Source organism: Cygnus atratus, chromosome 24 (genome assembly GCF_013377495.2).
Source record: "Cygnus atratus isolate AKBS03 ecotype Queensland, Australia chromosome 24, CAtr_DNAZoo_HiC_assembly, whole genome shotgun sequence".
Taxonomy (NCBI): domain Eukaryota; kingdom Metazoa; phylum Chordata; class Aves; order Anseriformes; family Anatidae; genus Cygnus; species Cygnus atratus.
The window spans coordinates 2,745,735-2,764,712 of NC_066385.1; the positions used below are offsets into that span (position 1 = coordinate 2,745,735).

The following is an 18,978-nucleotide window of genomic DNA, read 5'->3' on the forward strand; positions in this document are numbered from 1 at the left end:
TGGTGCAAGCCCCCCAGGCTTTGCCCCGCATCCTCCCTGCACCCCCTTGGCCCTCCTTTGTGTGCGAGCATCTCCCCGCAGCACCTTCCCCCAAACCTCCATCCCCAGCCCTCAGCACCCCCCTTTCACCCCCCCCCCGCAATGCAGGACCCCCTTCGCACCCCTCCCGCATTAACCCCCCTCTTTACTCCCTTTACAACCCTCCCGGGGGGGGGGGGGGTGCCTCTGCTCCCCCCTCCCCAAATCCCCCACTCCCCCCACCTTACAGCTGCTCCCCCCGGCTCCGGGGGCTCCCCTTATGCCCCAGCCCTACCCGGACCCCCCCCTCACATCCCCCATCCCGCCCCCTTTCTGCACCGGGGGCCGGGCGGGGCGGGCGGGAGGGCGGCCAATGGGCGCGGGGGGGGCGCGGCCGGCGGGGCGGCCCCGCATTTAGCAGCCGGGCCGGGCCGGGCTGGGCCGAGCCGTGCCGGGCTGAGCCGGGACAGGAGCTCGGCATGGAGCGGGCGGCGGGGCCGGGGGGCGCCCCGCAGCCGGGGGGGCTCAGCAGGTCGCCGCTGCCCAAGAAGCAGGCGGTGAAGCGGCACCACCACAAGCACAACCTCAAGCACCGCTACGAGTTCCTGGAGACGCTGGGGAAAGGCACCTACGGCAAGGTGAAGAAGGCTCGGGAGCGCTCCGGCAAGCTGGTAAGAGCTGCTCCTGTCCCCCCCCTCCCTTGCCAGCCCCCATCCCGAGCAGCCCCCGGGTTCCCCCCCCGAGCATCCTCCCCCCAGCCAGCCCCGGCTCTCCCCTGCTGATGACCGGGAGGCAGCGGTGGTGCAGCCCCGCCTTGGCCCGGAGAGGGGACAGGAACCCCCTAAGGGTGCTGGGGGCAGCCCCCAGGGACCTCGCTCCCCCCATTCTCTTCCTCTTCTTCCTCCTCTTCCTCCTGCAGTCCCTCGCCCACTTGACCGGGGCGCTGAGAGGGGCCACGGGCAGACGGCGGTGAAGAGCAAACACTGCTCTTGAGTCTCAAGGGCTTTTCCCTTCCTCTTGCCCAGGTTTTGGGGTGATGATGTGATGTGTTGACTCTCTGCAGTGGTGTGTGAGCAGAGCCCCAGGGTCTGTGTGGAAGCAGGGCTTGCAGAATCCCCCCTTGGGAGCCCCCCAAATCCACCCTTTGGTGTCCCAAAGCAGGGGGCTGGGGGCTGGAGCGAGCTGGGGAGCACTGCCCTGCAAAAGCAGGGTGCTGCTGGGTTTGGCAGCCCTGGCCTTGCGCAGGCTGCAGGCGTTCAAAGGGCAAACCTGGCGGTGATTTCCCTGCCCCAGCTCAGCCCTGAGCACCCTGCACTGCAGGATGAGACCTGGGAAAGGCACTCACACCCCAACCCAACTCTCGTGGCAGCAGTGAGGGCCCCCCGAGATGCTCTGAGTACAAAAGGGATGCGAGTTTGGATCACTAGCGTGCCACTGAGGCATGTCGAGGAAAACAACTGTAAATCAGAGAGGTTTTCATGTAATGCAACAGCTCTTAATTAAATCAGGCTTGCTGTTTCCATTAGCCTATCTGATTCTGAAGGCGCTGCTATTTTGCTGCATAATCAGGGCCTTGAAATGCGTCTCCCACCCACTGACCTGGGAGGATCCCTTCCTTTGGGATGGGTGAGAAGTCTTGGCTTTCCCTTTCTGTCCCTAACTAACAAAACTTGTGTGGGGAATCTTTGAACTGCCAGAGCTCACCTATCTGCGGGAAGCCCCTTAGGACAGGGACTTGTTTGTCTGGTACCATAAGTCTATTATGATGCAAATTAAATACACAGACCAATGCCTCTCCAATAAATTCCAAAGATAGTCAAGGGCTTGACTAACTAGTACTGCAGCAAGCTGGCCGTGTAGGAACAGGAGGCTTAACCACAAATCTCTCCTCTTCCCACAAATTCTTTCTTGCACCACTCAGCATTTCCGGACCTGTTTAATCTTCAAGCTTATCCCGAGCCGGGTCATTATTTGCTCCTTCTCTAAGTGGCTTTCACTTCCTAAACAGCGAGGTGCAAGAGCAGGTACTGCTGCCTCCTGCCACCCCTCGTGGGCTGCGCAGGTCCCGCGTTACCAGCTGGGGCTGTAAAGCTGGAGCTGCTCCACGCGTGGCTTTGGCCTCTGGCTGATCAGGAGCTGCCTCTGTCAGATACACTGAATATTGAACCATCTCATTATACTGCCTAGCTGTCTTTTTTTTTTTCCTCTTTCCTTCTGAATTTTAACCTACCTGGTCTTAGCTCAGAGCAAAGTACGTCTAACCAGCTGGTAGGCTGCAGAGACCAGGCTTCATCAGCCAGATCTTTTTGTGGGGTTTCTGTGAGCATTCTTTGTCTGAAAGTCTTGTTTTCTGGCTAGAAATCCTCTAGGTGAAATGGTGCTCATGCCTTTTGGTGGGTACTTCTGAGCGCCCTTCCCACTCCTCAGAAAACTTTTGTGCCCCTGAAATGTTGAGCAGGTGGGGAAAACTGCTGGCTCTTTTTTCCCTCCCCTACCTCTTGTTTTTGGTTTGAAGATTCAGTAATGCGTGGTGCAAACTGGCTCCTGCACCTGTTGGCATGGCAGCATCTGGCCCTTTTTTTTTTTCTCCCAGCCTGCCGTTCTTTCCTGAGCTGTGGACCGCAGCCAAGTCAAATAGAAATCAAATAGAAACCGGGACCTCCTGTGGGACTGGCTCGCGGTGTCAGAAATGGATCTGTGGGCTTGCGTGGTGTCAAGTGGAAGGCAGCACCTGGAATATTCCGAGGCGGCGAAGTCTCCTTTGATCTCCTGTAAGGGGCGAGCTCCAGTCCCTTCCGTAGTGGGTTGTAATCCATATTTCATGGCGCATGAAACGCTGCACTTGCAATCTGGAACAACTTCTGAAGGGCTGCCTGGGGTTGTAGCTTAATGCACCTTCCAGCAGCTGCTGAAAATACCTGTTCTGCCCCCCAAAAAACTTTTTAATTAAAAGCCTTTTTGACTTGGAAAGTACTTTTGTTCTCCAGGCTCCCGCGGTGGGAGTTCTGGGGGCTGTTTGCTGCAGGAAACTTTTATCATATAGCATTGGTGGTGGAGGGAGGGTGTAGGCTGCATTGCTGCTGGTCCTTGAAGCTGCAGGTCCTCATCTCCAGGGTGCCTTTGCCTTTCTGAGAGGGGATCCCCTGCTGCCAGCCCTGTTAGGTAGGGGACATCTTGGGACAAGGCTGCTGCTCGGTACCCCTGGGGAAGGACAAGAAAACCAAGGTATTAACCTCCCCAGCAGGGATTGACAGGTGGATAAATCATCCCACCCCAAACATGCAGTTCAGTCTCTGTAGCATGAGATGCGGACCCTAATGGTGGCTTTTCCTTGCTGTGTTGTGTCTGTTATGGCTCCAGGGCTGAGCAGCACTCATCCTGCTGGTGCTGCAGCCTCGGCGGTCACTAACTGCAGCTGACAGGTGGCTCTGAGTACAGCCAGGGGCATCTCCTCAGGCTGAGGAGCTTGCAGCCACTTTGCCTTTTTCCAGGCGGTGAGTCTTGCTCTGAGGCCAGGCTCAGTGTGAGCAGCTCAGTCAGCAACATTCTGCACACACCCCAAAATGCTCGGGCTATTTTACTGGGCTGGATGTTGTTTTTATGGGGAGATGAATCAAGAGGGCCAGCAGGGACCCGGGAGGGCAGCAGGCTGGCTTCCTGCATTCTGCAGGGGGTCAGGTAATCAGGGGCTGGAGCGAAAATTGTTAAACTTTAACCTGCTAGCATAGCACAAAGGTCATGGAGAAGAATACCTGGGTTTCAAGAAGCTATTAAGTGCCTTCGGTATTGCTTTGTGCAGGGTTATTGAACCTCCCCTGGTCAGAGTCCATTCTGCTTGGGTGCTTGCCTCTGCTGGCGCAGGGGGCAAACCTGCCCTGGCCTGAAGTGCCGGAGATGTGCTCCGGGGCCAAAGGGACTCAACCAGCCCATCTCCTGCATGCCTGTTTGAGCCCTTAAAGCTTGTGTGGGCTCCAAGACAGCGGTGTGGCAGCTGAGATCTTGCTGCTTTAGCACCTGGTGGCTTGCTGAGTGTGAGATGGGTTCTGCTCAGAGCAGCTGTGCTGGAAAACATTGCCTGGGCAGTGTCAGGTGGGCACTTCATGGTGGCAGAAGAGGTGGAAATGTAACATAGCAGCAAGTCAGGGTGGAAAAAATCTGCCAGATGCATGGAGGCCACGCAGCTCTCCCATTACTGCCACCCCCCTGCTTGCTGTGGGGCTGGGAAGGAGCAGGGCTTCCCGACCCCTGCTCCTTGGCGGGCTGGGGTCTCGCAGCAGGGTTTGGGGCTCCCCGAAAGCAAAGGGGGGTGAGGCCATGTGCATGTCTCGCAGCTGTGAGCATGGGCTGGGGCCGGTGGGTGTCTGTGGCCCCTCTGCTGGTTGCTGGGAGACCTGCGCGGGTCCCTTCACAGGATTAACGCTGTTCCGCATTCTTGTCTGGTACAAGAAAAGAGGTTCTGCTGGATTCAGTTGTAAATTCAGCCCTAGGAGCACATTGTCTCTCCCCAGCCCTTTTGAAAGAGGATTAGAAGGCATCTATTCTCCAGCACTTAGTCTTCTTTCCCCTCCCCTTTAGGCTTCCTTGTTGAGGATAACTGGGAAACCCAAGTGAAATGGGCCCTGGCTGGCTGCAGCACGGTGCTGAGCTTTCTGGGCGGGATCTGCTCCTTAACACCAAACTTTCCCTTCCCTCTATGTAATCGCCTCCTTGAAATAAACACTTGTGATAAAAACAAAACCTGTTTTTTCTATTTCCGTGACCCTAAGAAGATGTTATCTCCCCGGTCATGTGTGCTGGTCGCATTCCTCTGGCCACAGTCCAGCAGCAGCTGTAGCCTAGGACCTGGTTTCTGTAAGGTTCCCATAAGCCACACAAACAGAGGAGAAATGGGCAGTGCTGCCTGCCCCAGGGGGCTCGGAGCTGATCTTGCAGGGGGTGAGCAGCCCCTGTGTGCTCAGCATCGGGGCTTGGAAGCTGTAAAACCCTCACAGGTGAAGCTTGCTGTTAAGCTGCTCACTGTGGAGAGGTGATGCCCTTGGATAGCGCACGCCTGTGTGGGGAGCTGGGCTGCTCACCCCTTGTTAGAGAGCCCCTTCCCAAAAGAGGGGGGGCCATGCCTATGCAGGGGGCTGTGGGAAGCTGCGGTGTCCTCTCCTGGCGTCTGGGTGACTGCTGTGTGTGTGTTTGTCTGCAGGTGGCCATCAAGTCCATCCGGAAAGACAAAATCAAGGATGAGCAGGACCTTGTCCACATCCGGAGAGAGATTGAGATCATGTCGTCCCTCAACCACCCCCACATCATCGCTGTCCATGAAGGTGAGCCCCCGCCACCCCCTTTCCTTTCCAGCTGCTTCCCTGGCCTCCCCTGCAGCCCTGGCAGGGGCTGTGCCTCCCCTGGTCCTGCCCCACTGCTCTCCGGGGAATTACCAGCTCCAAAACCTGCCCCGTGCCCTCCTGCACACCCTGAAAGTTTGTGCCGTCTTTAAGAGTCTGGCACTGAAGCCGTGGCAATCCCTGTGGCGGAAATCCCCGCGGTTCTGGTCTCAGCCCGGGGCAGGAGCTAACCTCAGTGCTGGAGCCCTTCCCTTTCCTTCCCCTGGGGCCCAGGAAAACCAAACCATGGTGCCCGTATCGCTTCTGATGCTGCTCGCTGGGCTCTGCTCCCAGGCCATCAGGACAATGCCAAGAGCAGCCAAAAAGCAAGTCCTTGAGCTCTAGACACAATCAGATTTGGAGCGAGCCTCTGACTGGGTCAGACTTTGCTCAAACCCGAGCCCTTTGGCAGCAAACCCAGCGTGCGCGGGGTTTATCGTGGCGTGCCCGGTGTGTGCGTGCGGCTGGTGCTGGGCTGCTGCCACCTGGGTGGCGTACGTGAGGTATCCAGAGTCCTTTTGTCCTCCCAACAACAGCACGCTGCCTGGCAGCTCGCACGCTGTTTGTGAGGGCTGAGTCACGCTTGGCGCTGGAACTCAGAAGTAGCGAGGTAGCTGCCTGCAAACAGGAGGAAAACATGTCGCGTGGGGCTTGAGCTGGAGCCTTGTTGGGGCATGGCCCACCCGGCCATGCCTCTCACCCCTTCCCTCTAAGCAGGAAGGGAAGCTTCTGTTTAGGGAAGAATGGGGTGTCCCAGTCTCCTCCTGGAGGATCAGAGCCAAGCCTTGCATGGGCTGCAGGAGGCCCCTTGGTAGCTCCAGCCATCCCCATCTGACCCCAGAGCAGCACAAACCCCGACACCTCCTGGTCTGCAAACCAGACCAAGGGGGACAAGCAATGTGTTGGGGTCGGTCAGGGCTTCTGGTCATTAAATGGCAGGAGCTGATGAAGTCCCTCGGCTCCAAGCACCCCCCTGATGCCCTGTGGCTTCCCCTCCCCGTCTGTGCGCAGTGTTTGAGAACAGCAGCAAGATCGTCATCGTGATGGAGTACGCCAGCAAGGGGGACCTGTATGACTACATCAGCGAGCGGCAGCGGCTGACGGAGCAGGAGGCACGCCACTTCTTCCGCCAGGTCGTGTCGGCCGTCTACTACTGCCACAAGGTGCGTGGGGCTGCGTTCCTGGGGGGGTTGGGGCAGGTCAGCTCCCCTGGGCTCAGCATGGCCGGATCCAGGTGCTGCGGGCAGAGGTGCTGGAGCTGGGCATGGATGTGGCAGAGAAGCTCTGCCCGGGGCTGGGAGGTGGGAGCAGCTCGCCTGTCTTTCCTGGGAAGTGGGGGTTAATCCTGCCCCTTATCTGAAGGGCGCGGCGGCCCTTGAAGTGCTCAAGCAGCGTTTTGGAAAGGTTCAGTCTCGCTGAGCGGCTGCTGCACAGTTGGGCTGACTAACCCCGCTGGTAGGACCAAACCCCGTCCCACCCGCGGCGGGGGAGACGCCCAGGGCTGTGTGCGAGGGCTGCGGGCCCAGCCCTGGGTCACCACCTCATCCCCTGGGAGAGGGCTGTGGGGCTGCGGGTGGGCTCTGCCAGCCCTGCAAGGACCCCGGGTGTCTCCCTGGGGATACTTGGGGGTCTTGCGTGGGTCATCCTCAGCCCTGGGAACCTGCCTGCCCTCAGCAGCAATGGGAGGCTGCAGGGCACCTCCTGAGCCCGGAGCACCTCAGGGTGCTGCTTGGGCAGGTCCCAGCAAAGCCCAGAGCTGGGCTCGCCCTGGGGAGTGGGAACCGGTGGGTGCGTGGCTGGGGAGGGCACAGGAGCCCGGTGTGGAGTGCTGGCTTGTGGTGGGTAAAGCACTGCTGGTAGCACCCAGCTCAGGACGTGGCTTCCAGCTTATCCTCATCCACGCACCTGGGGTTATTTACTGCTGTCTCACTGCTGTGACTTGCGTGAACGCCCGAGCAGTCACTGCTGTGCCAGCGGGTGAATGGCAGTGACCTCCCCATGCCAACCTTCCCTTCCTCCAGCACCACAAACTGAGCCCAGCTCTGTCTTCCCTTTCAGAACGGGATCGTGCACAGAGACCTGAAGCTGGAGAACATCCTTCTGGATGCCAATGGGAACATCAAGGTGAGGGGCTGGTGGGGCCTGGCCACGCTTCGGGGTCTTGCCTAGCCGAGGGCTGGGAGGGATGCTGCCTGGTTTTGGGGGCTGATCCTGGCTGAGGAGCTTCTTGGGGTGCCTGTGCTACTGCTCCTGCCCCATCCCTTGCAGGTGTCTCTGGGGCCAGAGGGACCAGGGCAGCAGGGCTGGGGGTGGCTGTGACACCCTGTATCCCCTGGGGCACCTGGTCCCCACCTCCCTGGGGAGGCTCTGCTGGCCCAGAGGCTGCTGTGATCGCCTGTGCTGCTGTTTGCCACGGAGCGAGGCAGCCAGCCCGAGAGATGGGGACCAGGAGGGTTCCCAAATCCCCGTTTTGGCTGCCAGGGCAAAGGCTGCAGAGGCAGAGCCCGAGCTCCGGCTGTTAAAGCCACCAGTGTTTATTTGGCAGCTGATAAGAGGGCAAAGTCTGAATGCTGAGCTCAAACCCAGGCGGGCTGGGTGGGACGGCTCCCAGTGCAAGCCCTGCTTCCTGTAAGCACGGGGCTGGGCTGGCACGGGGAGGCAGGGGACAGCCGGGTCCTGCTGGCCCTGGCAGTGCTGCTCCCTTTATCCCGGAGCACTGTGGCCATGCCTGCCTCCCCAGGGTTGGTGTGGCTGGAGATGAAAGGTTTGGGCATTATCTCTAGTGGGTAACCCCGTGAGCAGAGACTGTACCTTCTGCTCGCTGAGAGGTGACATGTAATGAGCACAATGAATGCCTGTGTGCCAGGTGGGGCAGAGGAGGAGTGAAGCAGCCTCTGGTGGCTGTGAATGAGCTGGAGCAGGGCCCTGTGATGCTCCTTCTAAGCACAGCTCCGCAGCTGCCTCCACTCATGGCATGTGGGTGATGGGGCTGGAGGGGCAGAGCTGGGAGCAGGAGGCTGTGATGAGCTTTTCTTGGAGGAGGAGAAAGGCAAGGGGAAAGGTTGGGATGCTGCTGCTCCCCAGGGACATCAGGAGGGTGCCCAAAGTGAGGGCAAGACCCGGGGTGACAAGGGGGGACTGGTTTCAGCCAAGCCCAGAGCTGGAGAGTTTCATGCGGCTGTGCTGCTCCCCCTGCAATCAGGAACTTTGCTGTGTGCTAATAACGGCCGTGGACTTCCCTCTCTAGATCGCAGACTTTGGCCTGTCCAACGTTTACCAGCAGGACAAGTTTCTGCAGACGTACTGCGGCAGTCCTCTCTATGCATCTCCTGAAATCATCAATGGGCGGCCCTACAAGGGCCCGGAGGTACGTTGTGTCTCCCAGGGGATCTGGGGGGGTGGTGTGAGCCCTGTCCTGCACCCCAGCAGCTGCTTTGAGCCTCTGGCTGGGTGATGGGGGGGTGGCCTGGTCCTGCTGCCCCCCTCCAGGGTCACCTCTCCCTGTGGCAGGTGGACAGCTGGTCCCTCGGCGTTCTCCTCTACATCCTGGTCCATGGCACGATGCCGTTCGATGGCCATGACTACAAGACTCTGGTCAAGCAGATCACAAATGGAGACTACCGGGAGCCCACCAAGCTGTCAGGTAGGCAGACCCCCACTGCCCTGCGTGGTCCCCCCCTGCTCTGTGCTCTGCCGGTGCCTGACCTGCCTCTCCTGCAGATGCCTGCGGGCTGATCCGGTGGATGCTGATGGTGAACCCAGAGCGTCGAGCCACCATCGAGGACATCGCCACGCACTGGTGGGTCAACTGGGGCTACAGAGTGCCCCTTGGGGAGCAGGAGATGCTGCGGGAGAGCGAGTCCCCCCTGGCCACGGTGGCGGAGTGGCTGCGGCGCTCCTCCCGGCCCCTCTTTGAGAACAGCTCCAAGGTGCGCTGCTTCTTCAAGCAGCACATCCCCGGCGTGGCCCTGGAGCGGCAGCGCTCACTCAAGAAGTCCAAGAAGGAGAACGACGTCTCCCACGTGCTGCAGGAGGTGGCCCTGGCCCCGGAGAACCCCTCCAAGTCCATCCTCAAGCGGCCCAAGGGCATCCTGAAGAAGAGGAACTCCTGCGAACAGAAGGTGCCTGGTCCTCTACCGGCAGCTCCTCTGGGAGAGGCGAAGAGCGAGGATGGAGAAGCGGCTGCCGTGGCTCTGATCCACATCCTGTCCCCAGAGGTGCTGGCTGGCAGCGAGGGCAGCAGCGTTGTACCCGCAGTTGTGCCCAAGAAGGGAATCCTCAAAAAGCCCCCCAAGAGGGAGTCGGGCTATTACTCATCCCTGGAGTGCTGCGAGTCCGGGGACGTTCTGGACACAGGGAGCTTGGACCTTGATGGGAGCGTGTTTGCCGACAGCCCCTCTGCAGATCAGCCCCCCCCCAGCTTCCCCACCGACCGAAAAGGCATCCTCAAGCACAGCAGCAAGTACTCCCCCAGCAGCACCGAGCCAGGCAGCCCCTCGGGGCAGGGCTTTGGGTGTTTCAGCGAGGTGTCCCTGCCCAGAGCCCCCCTGGCCCCCCGCACCCGCCCGGCCAGTGCCGTGAGCGAGGACAGCATCCTCTCCACCGAGTCCTTTGACCAGCTCGACCTGCCCACCCGTGTCCCCCCCAGCAGCGTGGGCATGCGGGGCTGTGTCTCTGCTGACAGCCTCCTGCGGCTGGAGGAGGAGGAGGTGGATGAAGGGCGCCGGCTGCGCCGCTGGACCATGACGCACTGCCCCAGCGCCCTGGGGGAGAGCCGCTTCTCCCTGGAGAGCTGTGACAACGTCACCGAGGTTTACCGGCACGCCGTGGCCATCAGCATCAAGCTGAGCTGAGGACCCCCTGTGGCCACCCCACGTGTCCCCACCAGGCTCCCCCAGCCCGGGGCTGCTGCCGCTGCCCTGTGTCCCACGTATTTATTTCGCAGCCCCGGGGAGGCGCTGGGATGCGCAGGGAGGGAGCCGCGGTGGCTGTGGGACACTGGAGGGGTTGCAGCGTGGGGAGGGGGATGGCCTGGGCACATCTCCATGGGAGGGGATATAATGGGACCAAAGCCCTGAGCTGTTCCAGCAGCCCGCCCGGGGTCTGGGGGGTGCTCCCGGAGCTGGCTCAGAGGCACTTTGGGTGCTTGGACCCCTCCCTGCTGCCCAGGCAGGCTCATCTCATGGGAGGGAAGGAGCAGGGGGGTGGGATTTCTTTTTCTTTGCACTGTTTTTTTTTTTTTTGGCTGCACAAGTTAACGGATAGGGCAGGTGATATACCTCAACCAAGCTAGAGATGTAGCAGGGTGCTGGCAGGAGGCTGAGAGGTGCTGTCCTGGCTGTGGTCTGGGATTTTGGGTTTGCTGGCAATGGGGTCCAGCCCCAGCCCTTCCCTCTCCTGCCCTGAGAAACCCAACTGGAATAATGTGTGTGCTTTGATGCTGCTGTGGGCCTGGGCCTTGTCCTGCACACAGAAGGGGAAAACCCTGGCTCTGCAGGAAATCTGGGTCTGGCTGAAGCCGAAACCACAGTCTGAAAATGCGCTCTGATGCCAACGTCAATTTTTAGTGTTGAAAGGAAAAAAAAAAAGGTGCCTTTTGTAAGGCACTGCTTTATTTATTGCCTCTTGTCTGAGGTTAATGTTTAACTTCAACAGCACTGGATTTGTCTGGCTCAGTAACAGCCACCCAATATTTTTGTGGGGGGCAGAGGTGTTTGGGCTGTGCTCGTGTGCTGCGAGTCAAAGCTCTGCACCACCTGCTGTGTTTGCTGGCCGTTTCCCTTCCCCTTCCAACAAATTAGTCCCGAGAAAACCATTAAATTAAAAGCAAAAGGTGGATGCTGGTTGTTGTCTTGATTGTTCTTCCGGTGCGGTGTGTCGGGGGGATGCTCAAAGGTGACCCTCAGCGGGTGCCTCCTGCCAGCGCTGTGGGGTGCTGAGCCCCTGCCACGGGGAGAACCAAGCTCCTTCCCTGCTTTCATGCTGCTGATGCTGTGCAGATTCAGATTTGTGGAGCAGCTTTGGCAGCAGCATCTGGCCCCGGAGAGCTGCGTCTCGTCTTGCTGTGCCTGCAGGTGCTGTCTGTAACGGGGCGCAGCAGCCGGAGCTCCGCTGTGCCCCCAGCTCCCTGGGGGGGGTCTCCTCTCTGCCCCTTTCCCCCCCAGCTTCCTTTGTCCCCTTCTGCTGCGGCACTGAAAGTGCTTTCATTGCTCTACAAAGCACTGTAACAATTTCTCGTTTCCACCCGAGTAAATAGGAGGCATTTCAGGTCCCTGCCACGGGGGAGGGCTGGGGGGGGGGGGCTGTGTGCCAGGCCCCCGCTGAAGCCATGGGGGGCATGCTGTGCTCTGCCCCCCGCCGCGCATTCCCCACGTGCTTCCAGGCCCATTTAAGGGCCAGCAGAGAGCTTAAACCACCGTGGGGCCATCCAGCTCAGCCAGGGCAAAGTCCTAATGCTCCCTGCCTGCCAAGGCTCTGCCTGGGGTCCACGGCACCCATGGGTGCGAGGGCAGAGCCCCTCACAATGCCAGGAGCACCCCGAGGCAGCGCTCAGCTCGGGCTGGGGTTTTGGACAGCTGCTGAGGGACAGGGCAGGTTTTCAGCAGCCGTTTTTGGGTTTGGTTTCTGGAGCATCCCTGGGTGCTGCAGTCCCATTGCAGGGCTGCAAGGAAAGGTTCAGGTGATAATTTTAGAGCTGGGCCGAGCTGTGGCACCCCTGGGTGTGCACCACGAGGCCTGCTGTGACCGCACCACCACGCGTGTCCCAGCTGGTGGCAGAGGGGGATCCTCCCGCAGAGCCCCCTCACTGTGACCCGAGCCCCCACAAAGCCCAGGGCAGGGGCAGTGCTCCCCCAGCGCCTTCCCAGAGCTGTGGAGGGGGCAGAGCCCCAGCAGCAAACCTCAGAAGCGATGGCAGGGGACTGCAGTGACCGTCCCCATCCTGGCTGGTGTCTCCTCGCCCACAGCAGCCCCTTCCCCGTGCAGTGCCCGTGCCCCTGGGAACGGCCCTTTCAGTCCCAGCCCCGCTCCCTGCTGCCTCCGCTCCGTTATTAACGGCCCCCTTCTATTAAGGCCTTTCATCCCAAGCAGCTGCTCCCGATTTGCAGCTCCCCCCCGCCTCCCAGGCTCCTGGGAGCTGCCTGGCAAAGCCCCCTCCCCAGCCGCACGTGGGCGAGGGGCTCTGCCTCCCAGGCAGCGCTCAGCACCTTTCCCAGGCACCCGGGAGAAACACCCAAAGACGAATTTGCCGGCTGCAGCGAAGTGTTGGCAGAGCCCAAGCTGAAGGGGCGATGCTGGATCTGGTGTGCTGGGATCACAGGGCAGAAATCAATCACAATGCAAATCCCTGTGGATTTACACAATTAGTGTGAGCTTTCCCTGCCCGTACCGGGGGGGTTACGCGGGCGAAGCCGGCCCACAGCGAGCACCGTGGCTATGGGGTGCAGCCTGGACCCCTTCCTGCTGTCATCTTTAGGGGTCCTGGCTTCTTACCGGGGCAATTGGCACATCCCCTACCCAGGAATGGGCTGCGGACCTTTCTAAGATTGGGTGTGGGGATTTTCCAACGGGTGCTGGGCTTGGGGTCCCCCACACCTGGATGCGCTGCGCCCTGCCCCAGCACACGGCAGCACCCCCAGCTCGTCTGGGGCTGCTGTGGGAGCCACAAACCCGTGCAATATCTGTGAGCATCCTCAGGGCCCGTGGGGGCTAAGAGAGGGGAGAAAAGGGCGCTGGGGTGCAGGGGGGAGCAAGTGGCCCCCGCATCTCCCGGCCGTGCCGTGCCCAGGAAAGGCGCTGCCGACGTGAGTCAGCCCCGGCCCCATCCTGCCCGGGCTTGTGCTGGGAGCCCGGATGCGCTGAGCCCAAATTTGGGGCTCGGAGCAGGCCCGGGGGACGCGGCGTGGGAGGGGAGCTGCGTGCCCTGCTGGGGTGCTGGGCGCCCCCAGGACAGCCTGCAGCTGAAGCACGTCACCCCTCGGGCAGGGCTGACAGCGAGGGAACGCGTCCCTGTGGGTTTTCAGATCAGCTTCCTGCTGTCATCGCCCAAACTGTGCTGATAAAGCCTCGCCGCCGCTCTTTCTCACCAAAATCTCCTAATTTGTTGTCTGGTTCCCCCCCCCCCCCCCCCCCAAAGGTTTCCTGCTTTGGTGATCCTGTCTGTCTGACACTTCGCGGGCCTGGAGCCAGAGATATTTCTGAGACGTGGTGGAGCAGCTCTGAGTGCCAGAACAATTAACACAACAAAGTTTAGACGTTTCTTTTGCATATGATGCTTTCAAAGTGGTGCTTTTTTTTTTAAAGGTGCCTCCGATATTACCTGTTTGATTGCTGGATTTCTTTGAAGATCAGAAGAGAAGAAATCCCCACATGAAAGCCCTCCCGTTTTCAATGGCACTCGGCTGCAGCCTGGAGCGGCCAAAAAAAAAAAAAAAGGAGAAAGCAAAAAAGGGAGAAAGCAAAAAAGGGAGAAAACTTTGATCCCACTCTCCAGGAGCGCGAGGAATGGTGCAGCTCTGCGGCCTTTCTTCAATTCATCTCACCCCGAGACCTAAAAAATGTGACCCCCACACCCTGCTGGGGCCCCGGTACTGCAGGTGTGGGGGGGTTGTCCCCAAGCAGGGTGCCCCTGCCCGGCTGCCCCGTGGTCCCCAGGCACGCAGCGCTGCAGGAGGAGGGGGCGCAGGGGGTCCGGGGCAGGGTGCTTGGCTCTTCCAGCACTGCTGGAGCTCGGCGTGCAGCCGGGGGGCTGCCCGGCCATTCCCTTTCCTTTCCTGCCCACTGTTTGTGGGGTTCTCCCACTGCATTGTGCCTGCTGCTGGCTCGCCCCTCATCCCGGCCATCAGCTGGTGGGACGTGGAAACTGCTCTTGGGACCTGCAAACCAGACAACGTGCAGCCTGCCCGTCCCTTGCTGAGCTTGGGGGAGCCCGGGCACGGCTATGAGGACAGCTGCCATACGGCAACGAAACCCCAAATGCTTCTCAAACTCTTCCTGCGTGCTCAAAGCAGGCGCGGGAGGCGCAACGCTGGCGGGGCTCCTGCGTGGATGCGGCGAACGAGCTCCGCTGGCTCGGCCACCTGGCTGCTGCGGGGCGGTGAGCGCTGGGGCTCGGCGGGGCCGTGTCCCACCCCGGTGCTGTCTCGCTGCCAGGCTGCCACCCGAGCCGGCTGAGCCGCTTTTTCAGGGCGCAGCTCCGGCTCCTTGCAAAAGCGGGTGAGGTGAGGATGGAGCCCGTTTTTCCGGCGGCAGCGGCTGGGGGTTCGGGCTCAGCACCGCTCACACGCAGGGCAGTGTTCCCAGCCGGGAGGGAAACCTGCTCCGGGTAACCTCTAACGTGGCAGGGGCGTCCCAACCCATGCAAAACGGCGTTCCAGCCTATGCAAAGAGTGTGAGCAAGAATCAGGGCTCCTGGCAGCTCCGCGGTGGGTCCTGCAGGTAGATGGGTATCAGCGGCCCCGTTTCATACCCGGAGGAATCGGAGTCCCACAGTTACTTGGGTGCCTGAAGATGCAAAGCGGTGCCTAGCTGGATCCGCCGAGCTGCCTTGCTTGGCTGGGCACCAACCTCCCAGATTTGGGACCCAGAGCTCCAGCCCTTCCCCAAAAACCTGTCCGGGTGCTTCTTTGCATGGGTAGGCAACCAGACGGGCTGGGAACCCCCCTCCCCTGCAGTTCCCGCAGCCCTGCTCTCCTTCCCCTCTGAGACGAGGGCTGAGCATGGCTCGGAGCAGGGGACAGAAGAGGCCACCAGAGGCTGGTGGCAGCTGGTGGCCGATGGCCAGGATGTGCACTCCGTGGTGCTGGGGGGCAGCCTGGTCGTGATCTGCCTTCCCCCTGCACACTGGGGCCGTGCCCAGCCAGAGGGATGCTTGCCCGGGCTGCCCCAATGCTGTGGGGATGCCATCGCGGTGATGCGGCGGTGACAGAAGGTGTTGCACACCTCCGTGTCCCCAGGGCCACCTGAGTCACTGCCGTGTCACGGGTTCGCCCCAGATGTGCCCCGCGCTGTGCGAGATGCTCTGCAAGCAGCCGAGGGGCCGGAGGAGGGTGGCTGTGGTGGGGCAGGGTGCCCAGGGACATGGGGATGGGGATGGGGACAGCAGAGCTGCTGGCCACGGGGGAGCCTCCAGAAGGAAACGTGACCCTGAGCCTTCTGCTGTGCTGCAACAGCAAGGTGCAGAACCGCTCCTTGTAGTAATTGTGTCCTGTGAGAGCCACTTCTCCCACTTTTCTGTGTCCCACAGGCATCACATCGGGCAGAGCTGCGATGATGGGGGCACACCAGCTCTGCTTCCATCTGCAGAGCTCCTGCCTGGAGGATTTGCCAACCCCGAAGCCTGGGAAAGCTGTAGGTTTTGCATTGCAAACGAGAAGCGGAGCAGGCAGAGCTGGGCGCAGCGGTGCCAGTGAGGGCACGGCAGCGGTGGGACGGCACCAGCGGCCCCAGTCCTCAGCTCCTTGCCCCTGCTTCTCCCCTCACTGGGCAAGGGGCAGCACAGAGCCCCCTCTCCCACCTCCAAGGGATCAGCTCCAGCATGCCCCGGCCGACCTGTGGGTCCTGGTGGCCTCTGGGGATCTGCAGCATCAATTATTTGTCTAATCTTATCTAGCTGTCTCTCTCTTGCTTTCTCTTGTGTGCCTTTCTCTCCCTGCCTTCCCCTCCCTCCACTGTACTTTGTACCCTCCCGACAGCACTGCTTCCCCCCCCTCCAGCCCTCTCTTTGATCCTAGGAAGAAGCAATTGATCCTTCTTATCTTTATTGTGGTAGAGACATTCCCAGCACTGCCCTTAATTAAATTCCTTTTCATTTTCTTCCCTAAGCCTTGCTTTCCCCCAACCCCAGAAATGTATTTATTATTAAACGTGCAATTAAATCATCAGACTGGCCATGAGCTTAAGAGGGGCTGGATCCTGCGGGGCTCTGTTCTGTGCTGTGCCCAGCACCAAGGCGCTCGCTGGGGCGCAGTCCTGGTGCTTTCTCCGTGCTCTCCATCCTTAGACACAAGCTGCTGGGTCTACACGAGTTCCAGAGCCCAGTGTCACCAGGAGCTGCCCCACGGCGAGGCCGATGGGTGCTGATGTGCCTTTTGGGCAGCCCACAGGTGATGTGCAGCCGAGCCCCAGCCTCCAGCCGAGGGCAGCAGCTCCGGGAGGGCGAAAGTCACAGCCCGCAGGGTGACGGCAGCGCCTGGAGGGGATTTGCTCACCCCTCTGAGGAGCAGAACCGCCTGCCTTGCCCGAGAGCCCGAGGACAGATTGCAACAGCCTGGAAACCAGCCGGTTCCCGGCACCGCACCAGGGTTACGGCGTGGGCAGGCGGCACCGGAGCTCACCCGCGCCCTGCTGCCTGCCCCCGGCTCCAGCTCCCACTGGGGCCAGCGGCTGCGTGAGCTCACGGTGAGATTTGGGGCTCGCAGGTTGAGGTTTCAACTGCGGTGACTCAGAGGAAATGGGGCTTTGCTGAGTGCTTTTGGCTCCCGGCGCCAGCAGCGGCTCTCTCCCCGCCGCTGCCCCATTCCCCTCGCTCCCTGCCCCAAAGCACAGCCCCACACAGGACGGGCACCCCGATGCACTGGGGACGCTTGAAAGAGAAAGCCCCAAGTGGGCGGCAGGGGAGGAATGCGGGCTCAGCAGCGAGCCCCCCGCAGCCCCCGGCCTTTGTGGCTTTTTTGATGTTTTGTCCCCTCGCAGCCTGCGCAGGTGTGAGCGATACATCAGGGCGGCGGAGAAGAAAGAGAGAGGAAGCCCGCAAACTTCACAGGCTGGGAATTCAAAGCTTTTATGGTTCTCGTCCCGTTTCCCCGGCTGCGGGAAAGCCGAGAGGGGCTGCAGGTGGGAGAAGGCAGAAATCCCCCAGCGAGGGCAGCAGGATGGGGGCGAGGGCGGCAGGACAGAGTCACAGGCAGCTGCGATCACCCATTCCTGCAGCCCTGGTGGGTGCTGGCCATGGTGGCATTGTCACCAGCACGGTGGCATTGTCACCAGCCGTGGCTGCGCAGCCAGCGGCCACCAACGCTCGCGCCAGGGTGAGACCCAAGCGCCCCAGACTGCCGGCGGTGGCTCCCCTCCGCCCTGCTTTAAGCCTTTCCGCTCGGAAATTTTTCCTCCAGACACTTTGACCTCGGGGGGAGCGAGTATTTTTCATGTAGATCAGGCGAAATTCCCCCGGAGACAGCGCAGGAATGCAAAGCATGTTATCCTTGGTACCAGCTCTTTCTTTTTACAGCCTAAGCTTGGCCAAGCCAGCGGGCAGGGGGAGGGGACGTCTGGGGTCCCGCCGTCTTTCCCATTGCTGATTGCCAGCTGCCCCCGGCCCCCCTCCTCCTCCTCGGGAGGAAGGCTGCTGAGCCAGGCAGAGCCACCGAGTCCCCCTGTGCTGGGGCATTTGCAGCGGGGTGGCACAAGTCGGGGCGAGGCAACGCCAGCGGCATCCCGAAACACAAGGCGAGCGCCTCGGGTGCTTGGCAGGTCTCAGCACGAGGGAGCAGCCTCCGGTGCGGTTTCGGGCACTCCTTGGGCACGCAGAGAGGCACCCGGATCAATGGGGATGCTGTGGGGACATTTGGGAGCTCCACCAGCAAATACTTTATTTATTGACCAAGCTTGTGCAGCTGGAAACCTGCTGGCATAGCGAGATAAATCACCGCCTCGATCATTTCCATTAAGTGCAATTACCCCTTCGATCCCAAACAATTTATTGTTATTACTTCTCGCCAGCTCGCCGTGCTGACCAGCGATCACACACGAGGCAGAGCACGGCAGAGGAGGGCACCCTGGCTCTGGTGCGGTGCTCGCCCCATGGGGGTCCCCATTTTTGACGGCTCGGGCTCGGCTGGGCCCCCGCTGCCCCCTCACGCTGCCTTCTCCCACCCTCAGTAGCGGCCTGGGAGCCCAGCTGCAGCTATTACATAAAACGCAATTAGCAAGGCGGGCGAGGGAGGCCTGAATGGCATTAAGGAATTCTTCCCGGGCTGACGTCAAAGCTTCACCTCTCCTCCCGCCGGCACAAAGGGGGCCGTTATGAGCCCGCCCGGCCCCGCTGCGCCGGTGCCCGCTCGGAGAATGCGAGTCCTCAGGGAGCTGCGGGCTGCACACGCCATGCGGGAATTGTCCCTGTGACCGGCACCGATGTCACCGGCAGTGCCTGGCTCCCGGCGCAGCATTTCCTGGCTCCTGCCTCCCCCTTGCTGGGCAGGGGAAGGTGCCAGCAGGCCCCGGGTGCCAGCAGAGCGGGGATTTGGCCAGCGCCCAGGGCTGGAGGACGGGGAGATGCTGCAGGGGCAGTGGGGATGTCACTGCCCACGGGTCCTGCTGCTCCCCGAATGGGACGGTGTGAAAGTGGGGAGCCCAGGCAGCTGGGAATGGGATGTCTCAGAGGTCCTCAAATACCCCCTGAGACAGTGGGGGCAGAAAACAGCAGGGAGGACCCCAGGGCTGGAGTCTGGGGACTGGGAGATGGTGGCCCTGGAGGGTTTGTGGCTTTGCTCTGCGGCACTTCGGCAGGGCACGTGGCTGGTGCCAGGTGGTGAGAGGCGATGGGGATGATGCTGGCTCTGCCCCGGTTCCCTGCTGGCCCCAGCAAGTCCCT

General features: G+C 61.0%; 1 protein-coding gene across 1 annotated transcript; it reads left to right on the forward strand.

Moving 5' to 3' along the window:
- Positions 1-464: 464 nt before the first annotated feature.
- On the forward strand, positions 465-11,233 carry NUAK2 (NUAK family kinase 2). The gene is made up of 7 exons (XM_035561453.1): positions 465-689; positions 5,213-5,333; positions 6,402-6,553; positions 7,449-7,514; positions 8,638-8,757; positions 8,901-9,033; positions 9,111-11,233. Exons 1-7 carry the CDS (start codon positions 498-500, stop codon positions 10,241-10,243), a joined length of 1,917 nt encoding a protein of 638 aa, XP_035417346.1. The 5' UTR covers positions 465-497; the 3' UTR covers positions 10,244-11,233.
- The last annotated feature ends 7,745 nt before the right edge of the window (positions 11,234-18,978 follow it).